Source organism: Pristiophorus japonicus, unplaced genomic scaffold, assembly GCF_044704955.1.
Source record: "Pristiophorus japonicus isolate sPriJap1 unplaced genomic scaffold, sPriJap1.hap1 HAP1_SCAFFOLD_4091, whole genome shotgun sequence".
NCBI lineage: Eukaryota > Metazoa > Chordata > Chondrichthyes > Pristiophoridae > Pristiophorus > Pristiophorus japonicus.
Window position 1 is genome coordinate 2,303 of NW_027253972.1, and position 8,328 is coordinate 10,630.

An 8,328-nucleotide genomic window follows, 5' to 3' on the forward strand; every position below is an offset into this window, starting at 1 on the left:
CACCCTATCACAGACCTTCCCTTTTGTTCTTCCCTCCCCTCCCCCATTCAGTGCTCCTTAAGAATCTGTTCATTCTGAACATTCGCCAGTTCTGACGAAGGGTCATCGACCTGAAACATTAACTCTGTTTCTCTCTCCACTGACGCTGCCTGACCCGCCGAGTATTTCCAGCATTCTCTGTTTTTATTTTATATACAGGTTGAATCTCCCTCAGGACCTGGCCTGTGCCGGATAAGGGATTTTGACAGATAAAGGAATGTCACGCCCGCGGGGAGGGGTGGGGGGTGGGGGCTGCAGGCGGCCCGAGGTCAGGGAGTGGGGGGGTGGGGGGGGAAGGAGGTCGGTGCTCCAGGCGGGCCCGAAGTATCAGGGGGGGGTCAGTGTCGGGGGGGCCGTGTGTCGGGGGAATTGTCGGGGGATTGTCGGGGGGATTGTCGGGGGGCCGAGTGTCGGGGGGATTGTCGGGGGGATTGTCGGGGGGATTGTCAGGTGGGATTGTTGGGGGGCCGTGTGTCGGGGAGCCGAGTGTCGGGGGGGATTGTCAGAGGGATTGTCGGGGGAATTGTCGGGGGGATTGTTGGGGGTCCGAGTGTCGGGGGGGATTGTCAGAGGGATTGTCGGGGGGCCGTGTGTCGGGGGGATTGTTGGGGGGATTGTCGGGGGAATTGTCGGGGGGATTGTCGGGGGGCCGTGTGTCGGGGGGATTGTTGGGGGTCCGAGTGTCGGGGGGCCGAGTGTCGGGGGGCCGAGTGTCGGGGGGGATTGTCAGAGGGATTGTTGGGGGGCCGTGTGTCGGGGGGATTGTCGGGGGATTGTCGGGGGGATTGTCGGGGGGATTGTTGGGGGGCCGTGTGTCGGGGGGATTGTTGGGGGGATTGTCGGGGGATTGTCGGGGGGATTGTTGGGGGGATTGTCGGGGGGATTGTCGGGGGGCCGTGTGTCGGGGGGATTGTCGGGGGGGGATTGTCGGGGGGCCGTGTGTCGGGGGGGATTGTCGGGGGGATTGTCGGGGGGGATTGTCGGGGGGCCGTGTGTCGGGGGGGATTGTCGGGGGGGGGATTGTCGGGGGGCCGAGGGTCGGGGGGATTGTCGGGGGGATTGTCGGGGGGCCGTGTGTCGGGGGGATTGTCGGGGGGCCGTGTGTCGGGGGGATTGTTGGGGGGCCGAGTGTCGGGGGGGATTGTTGGGGGGCCGTGTGTCGGGGGGGATTGTTGGGGGGCCGTGTGTCGGGGGGATTGTCGGGGGGCCGTGTGTCGGGGGGATTGTTGGGGGGCCGTGTGTCGGGGGGGATTGTTGGGGGGCCGTGTGTCGGGGGGATTGTCGGGGGGCCGTGTGTCGGGGGGATTGTTGGGGGGCCGTGTGTCGGGGGGGATTGTTGGGGGGCCGTGTGTCGGGGGGGATTGTCGGGGGGCCGAGGGTCGGGGGGATTGTCGGGGGGATTGTCAGGTGGGATTGTTGGGGGGCCGTGTGTCGGGGGGGATTGTCGGGGGGCCGAGTGTCGGGGGGCCGAGGGTCGGGGGGATTGTCAGGTGGGATTGTCGGGGGGCCGTGTGTCGGGGGGGATTGTCGGGGGGCCGAGGGTCGGGGGGATTGTCGGGGGGCCGAGTGCCGGCGGGCCCCTAAGTCAGGGTGGAGATCGGCCACGATCCGCGCGCGTACCTCCGTGTCGCCGGAACCATGCCGGACGAGGGGTGGTGCCGGATAAGGGAGTCCCGGACAAGGGAGGTCCAAGCTGTGGCTATACAAACACAAGTTGCTCTACAGGTACTTGTCTGCTGCCTGGGATAACTGCAAGTGCTGAGACAAGACACTGCACCAGCCGGGGCGGCGTGCAGCGAAAGGGTTAAGATCAGGCGGCCGGGCTGCAGCACAGCCTGCTCCTGTCTGCCCATTCGCTGCCGCCCGGGTTTCCGCTCATCAGCACAAAGCCGGGGGCTGGCGTAAAGATAGATATAAAAATATCCCGAGAATAATGCGCCTGCGCGTTTCCAGACGCACACACAGCCAAACTGCAGAAAGAAAACAAACAGGCTCCTTTGTGCGTGATCAGAGCGAGGGGCTGAGTCTTGCTGAGCCCAGGGAGGACGAGGAGGTTGTGTACAAAGTGTGTGACTGTGGGAGGAGGGAGGGGAGGCATTGCGACCCTGGCCGCGGATCTGCAGCAGAATTATTTTTTGCAACAGTTGCGAGGAAAGTAGCGCTTTTGTTTCCCTCTGTCGCTGGCAACTTTCCTTTGTACACAAATAGGATACTGCACAGATACACACAACACACAGAGATCACCGAGACCTCCCTGGACCAAGGCAGCCCCGCCAGCAACTCCACCATGGGGGGAGAGCTCTGAACAACGCCAGCCACACTACCCTCCGGAACAACAGCAGCAACAAGGACACAAAAAAAAAACCCTGCTCCTCTCGCCAACATGAACGAAAAGGGATCGGCGAGCACAGGCCGGCAGCCCAGGGAAATGGCAAGGGTACAAGATTGTTTCTGCAGGAACAGCAGCCTGGACATTATCGCCTGCCTGCCAGCTCTGGGCAAACCCTAATCGCAGCCTCTCTCTCTCTCTCTAGGGCGGAATTTTAAACCAAAAATTAAATTAATTACAAATAAATAATTACGACCATCACAACAAAAGGAACAGGAGGAGGAAAAACATGGAGAGCGTGGGGAAATTCGAGTTCAACAGGAAAGATTTGATCGGGCATGGAGCCTTTGCCGTCGTCTTCAAGGGTCGATATATCGAGGTACATTTCAGGCTGGTCAGTGTCAGTGTTGGGGGTGGGCAATTACTGCAAGTTCACGTGCATCCGCAATACACCTCTGGTTATTTCTGCCACAGCCTGCAGTCATCTGCTTTATTTGCACCGGATGTTTCTATCTCTGACAAATATTTCTTGCAAATTGTGGTGGGGGTTAGCGATCGCATTATTCAATGAGTTGAATGCAACCTGTCTCCATGATAGCGCGGGGGGCATGTCAGGACAAGTCCCCTTAATGGATTGGTGCCTCACTCATTTTTTTCAAGTTATGTAGCTGAACCTGGTCAGATTTTCTTTTAAATCAGCAAGTTTCAGATTAATCAACACAGAGACTATCTGACCCACTGAGTAATTTCTGTTTTTTTATTTCAGATTTCCAGCATCCGCAGTGTTTTGGCTGTTGTGTGCACCCCAGGTCAAATTGTTTAATAAAACTGGGTCTAACTGACAGAGGTTTAGGGCACAGAAGGAGGCCATTCAGGCCATCGTGTCCGTGCCGGCTGAAAAAGAGCGATCCGGCCTAATCCCACTTTCCAGCTCTTAGAATCCTAGAAGTTTATGGCACGGAAGGAGGCCATTCGGCCCATCGTGTCCGTGCCGGCCGACAAAGAGCTATCCAGCCTAATCCCACTTTCCAGCTTTCGGTCCGTAGCCCTGCAGGTTACGGCACTTCAAGTGCACGCCAAAGTACTTTTTAAATGTGGTGAGGGTTTCTGCCTCTACCACCCTTTCAGGCCGTGAGTTCCAGACCCCCACCACCCTCTGGGTGAAGAAAGTTCTCCTCAACTCCCCTCTAATCCTTCTATCAATGACTTTAAACCTTTGTCCCCTGGTTATTGACCTGTCTGCTGGGGGAACTAGGTCCTTCCCTATCCACTCTATCCAGGCTCCAAATAATTTAACATGAACTTGCATGCAATGGTCGAAGTGTAACTCCCAACATGGTGAGGTAAAATTTTTTTAAAACCATCCAAAATGATACAAGCAATTTCCAATGTTGTTCCAGAAACACGATTGGGAAGTTGCGATTAAATGCATCAACAAGAAAAATCTAGCAAAATCTCAAACACTACTGGGAAAGGAGATCAAAATACTGAAGGTAAGAGCGTTGCTTCAGTTGACCTTTCTCATTTCCTCGGTTTTTAAACAAGAAGTGCAGAGATCTTTAATTGTGAGTGTGGATTTCAGCTCTTCAATTCTGTGGTTTTATCACCGCTGATAATATTTCCTCTTTTTCAGGAACTAAAACATGTCAATATTGTGGCGCTGTACGACTTTCAGGTAACAGCATGATTCTGGTGGTGTTCCTCATCCATTTTGCCGATGTTTTCTTATTTATTTTAGGGACATGTTGCTATTCTCATTGACGACTTGAAGGATTTTTGCAGGTTAAGGCCCTGACACATACAGATGATTTAACTTTGAATTCATTCACCACAATGGATGACCTATATTAGTCACTAAATTATAACTGAGAAAAAAATATATATAGAGAAATAAATACACCTTTGATGTGTCTATTTTTAATGGTTGATTTTGAGAGGCTGCTTTTTGCGGGAAGGATTATCCCCCTGGCCCTGGTGTTATTGGGATTATTTCCCCCTGGCCCTGGTGTTATTGGGATTATTCCCCCTGACCTTGGTGTTATTGGGATATTTGCCCCCCTGACCCTGGTGTTATTGGGATTATTACCCCCTGACCTTGGTGTTATTGGGATATTTGCCCCCCCGGCCCTACTGTTATTGGGGTATTTGTCCCCCAAGCCCTGGTGTTATTGGGATATTTGCCCCCCTGACCCTGGTGTTATTGGGATTATTCACCCCTGGCCCTGGTTTTATTGGCATTATCCCCTTTGCTCTGGGAATCTGAGCCTCCTGCTGTTTGGACCTAGGTGAGTCCCGCGCATGCGCGGCCAGCCTCTGTTGACATTGTTTCTCTGCGCCCCCGGGAGGAGCTGCACTGCGCCGGCGCTCGCAGAGGCCGCTGGGAGTTGTAGTCCGCCGCCCCGTCCGCCGCCTGCATTCGCGGCCCCCGCAAAACTACAGCGCCCAGCGGGGCTTTGCGCGACCCAGGGACAGCGCGTAAGATGGGCTGTTGCAGGCAGGGCAAGGGTTGATTGGGCAAAGCAGGGTCTCCCGATGTGACAGGCTGCGGGAAACATGAGTAATGTAACCCATTGCAGGAGTACCAAAAATAAGCATCAGTTGCATGGAGTGCTTGTAGCCTCCTGAACAGGATAAGGAGACGTTTCATTATGCTCCTTTACTGGGACAGAGCCAAGGAACCTGCAAAGAGCCATAAATATAAGACAGTCCCTAATAAATCCAATGGGGAATTCAGGAGAAACTTCTTTACCCAGAGAGTGGTGAGAATGTGGAACTCGCTGCCACAGGGAGAGGTTGAGGTGAATAGTATCGATATATTTCAGGGGAAGCTGGATAAACACATGAGGGAGAAAGGAATAGAAGGATATGGTGATAGGAAAAAATAACTTGCATATAGCAGCTTTCATGACCTCAGGGAAAGCACTTTACAGCCAATGACGGTACTTTTGGAGTGTAGTCACTGTTGTAATGAAGGAAGCATGGCAGCCAATTTGCGCACAGCGAGCTCCCATAAACTGCGATATTGACCAGATAATCTGTTTTAGTGATGTTGATTGACGGATAAATATTGGCCAGGACACATAGGGGAAAACACCCCTTCTCTTCGAAACAGTCCCATGCGATTTATAACATCCGCTTGAGAGGGCACGTGGAGCTTGGTTGAATGTCTCATCCGAAAACACTCTCTCAGTACTGCCCCTCCGACAGTGCAGCACTCCCTCAGTACTGCACCTCCGAAAGTGCGGCACTCCCTCAGTACCGCCCCTCCGACAGTGCAGCACTCCCTCAGTACTGCCCCTCCGACAGTGCAGCACTCCCTCAATACTGCCCCTCCGACAGTGCAGCACTCCCTCAGTGCTGCCCCTCCGACAGTGCAGCTCCCTCAGTACTGCCCCTCCGACAGTGCAGCACTCCCTCAGTGCTGCCCCTCCGACAGTGCAGCTCCCTCAGTACTGCCCCTCCGACAGTGCAGCTCCCTCAGTACTGCCCCTCCGACAGTGCAGCACTCCCTCAGTGCTGCCCCTCCGACAGTGCAGCTCCCTCAGTACTGCCCCTCCGACAGTGCAGCACTCCCTCAGTACTGCACCTCCGAAAGTGCGGCACTCCCTCAGTACCGCCCCTCCGACAGTGCAGCACTCCCTCAGTACTGCCCCTCCGACAGTGCAGCACTCCCTCAATACTGCCCCTCCGACAGTGCAGCACTCCCTCAGTGCTGCCCCTCCGACAGTGCAGCTCCCTCAGTACTGCCCCTCCGACAGTGCAGCACTCCCTCAGTGCTGCCCCTCCGACAGTGCAGCTCCCTCAGTACTGCCCCTCCGACAGTGCAGCACTCCCTCGGTACTTCCTCTCCAACAGTGCAGCACTCCCTCAGTGCTGCCCCTCCGACAGTGCAGCTCCCTCAGTGCTGCCCCTCCGACAGTGCAGCACTCCCTCGGTACTTCCTCTCCAACAGTGTAGCGCTCCCTCAGTACTGCCCCTCCGACAATGCAGCACTCCCTCAGTACTGCACTGGGAGGGTCAGCCTAGATAGAGTGAGATGAAGTAGGGTTGAGGAGGCTCGTGTGAAGCATAAATACCGACGTAGACCAGTTGGGCCGAATGGTCCGGTTCTGTGCTGTAAATACTTTTTTTTTTATTCGTTCATTGGTTGTGAGAGTCGCTGGCAAGGCCAACATTTACTGCCCATCCCTAATTGCCCCTTGAGAAGGTGGTGGTGAGCCACCTTCTTGAACCGCTGCAGTCCGTGTGGTGAAGGTGCTCCCACAGTGCTGTTAGGGAGGGAGTTCCAGGATTTTAACCCAGTGATGCTGAAGGAACGGCGATATATTTCCATGTCAGGATAGTGTGTATCTTGGAGGTGATGGTGCTCCCATGCACCTGCTGCCCTTGTCCTTCTAGGCGGTGGAGGTCATGGGTTTGAGAGGTGCTGCCGAAGAAGCCTTGGCGAGTTGCTGCAGTGCATCTTGTAGATGGTGCACACTGCAGCCAGGGTGCGCCGGTGGTGGAGGGAGTGAATGTTGAAGGTGGGGGATGGGGAGCCGATCAAGTGGCTGCTTTGTCCTGGATGGTGTCGAGCTTCTTGAGTGTTGTTGGAGCTGCACTCATCCAGGCAAGTGGAGAGTGTTCCATCACACTCCTGACTTGTGCCTTGTAGATGGTGGAAAGGCTTTGGGGAGTCAGGAGGTGGACACTCGCCGCAGAATACCCAGCCTCTGACCCGCTCTTGTAGCCACAGTATTTATGTGGCTGGTCCAGTTAAGTTTCTGGTCAATGGATGTTGATGGTGGGGGATTCGGCGATGGTAATGCCGTTGGATGTCAAGGGGCGGTGGTTAGACTCTTGCTTGTTGGAGATAGTCATTGCCTGTAAAGAGACTATTTTTTGCTGGTCTCTGCAATTCAGATGATGTTGTCTCATTTGCGAACACTCACAGCTCCAACCAAATATTCGCAATGTTTATGCCACTTGTCAGAGATGAGCTGTCAGTTTTCCAGGAGGGTCCTCAAGGGGAAAATGACTCATTGAGGCCTGTTTCACACAACCAGAAAGCATTTCTTTCTACTTATAACACACCAGGAGGCCATACGGCCCATCGTGCCTGTGCCGGCTCTGTGAGCGAGCGATCCAATCAGTCCCACTCCTCCCGCTCTTTCCCCACAGCCATGATAATTTTTCCTTTTCCAATTCCCAGTTTGAAAGTTACGATTGAATCTGCTTCCATCGACCTTTCAGGCAGTGCGTTCCCGATCAGAACACTTGCTATGACGATGACCGCGTTTCTCCCTACTCGGCCGGACTTCAATGAAAGATATCAATTCACACATATCTTATATGTGCCTGGAACATTCATTGTATGAGCTTCCTACACGTCAAAACCCGCTAAAAAATAACATACAACCAATATTACTGGCGATTAAAACTGCCTTTTCCCACCTCAGAAACATTGCCTGCCTCCGCCCTTGCCTCAACTCTTCTGCTGCTGAAACCCTCATTCATGCCTTTGTTACCTCGAGACCTGACTACTCCAACTCACTCCTGGCCGGCCTTCCACATTCATAAGAACATAAGAATTAGGAACAGGAGTAGGCCATCTAGCCCCTCGAGCCTGCTCCGCCATTCAAAAAGATCATGGCTGATCTGGCCGTGGACTCAGCTCCACTTACCCGCCCGCTCCCCATAACCCTAATTCCCTTATTGGTTAAAAATCTATCTATCTGTGATTTGAATACATTCAATGAGCTAGCCTCAATTGCTTCCTTGGGCAGAGAATTCCACAGATTCACAACCCTCTGGGAGAAGAAATTCCTTCTCAACTCGGTTTTAAATTGGCTCCCCCGTATTTTGAGGCTGTGCCCCCTAGTTCTAGTCTCCCCGACTAGTGGAAACAGCCTCTCTGCCTATCTTGTCTATCCCTTTCATTATTTTAAATGTTTCTATAAGATCACCCCTCATCCTTCTGA

The 8,328-nt window shown here is 53.9% G+C and overlaps 1 protein-coding gene across 1 annotated transcript; it reads left to right on the forward strand.

Moving 5' to 3' along the window:
- Nucleotides 1–2,007: 2,007 nt before the first annotated feature.
- LOC139250681 (serine/threonine-protein kinase ULK1-like) lies at nt 2,008–4,055 on the forward strand. The gene is made up of 3 exons (XM_070873058.1): nt 2,008–2,747; nt 3,769–3,861; nt 4,002–4,055. The coding sequence occupies exons 1-3, from the start codon at nt 2,658–2,660 to the stop codon at nt 4,053–4,055; spliced, it is 237 nt and encodes a 78-aa protein (XP_070729159.1). The 5' UTR covers nt 2,008–2,657.
- The last annotated feature ends 4,273 nt before the right edge of the window (nt 4,056–8,328 follow it).

Excerpts from the sequence above, each read along its gene's own strand:
- LOC139250681 (XM_070873058.1), top strand. The coding sequence starts at position 2,658 with ATGGAGAGCGTGGGGAAATTCGAGTTCAACAGGAAAGATTTGATCGGG. Across the intron at positions 2,748-3,768 it reads TCAAGGGTCGATATATCGAG|AAACACGATTGGGAAGTTGC; the intron begins GTACATTTCAGG and ends ATGTTGTTCCAG. Across the intron at positions 3,862-4,001 it reads AGGAGATCAAAATACTGAAG|GAACTAAAACATGTCAATAT; the intron begins GTAAGAGCGTTG and ends CCTCTTTTTCAG.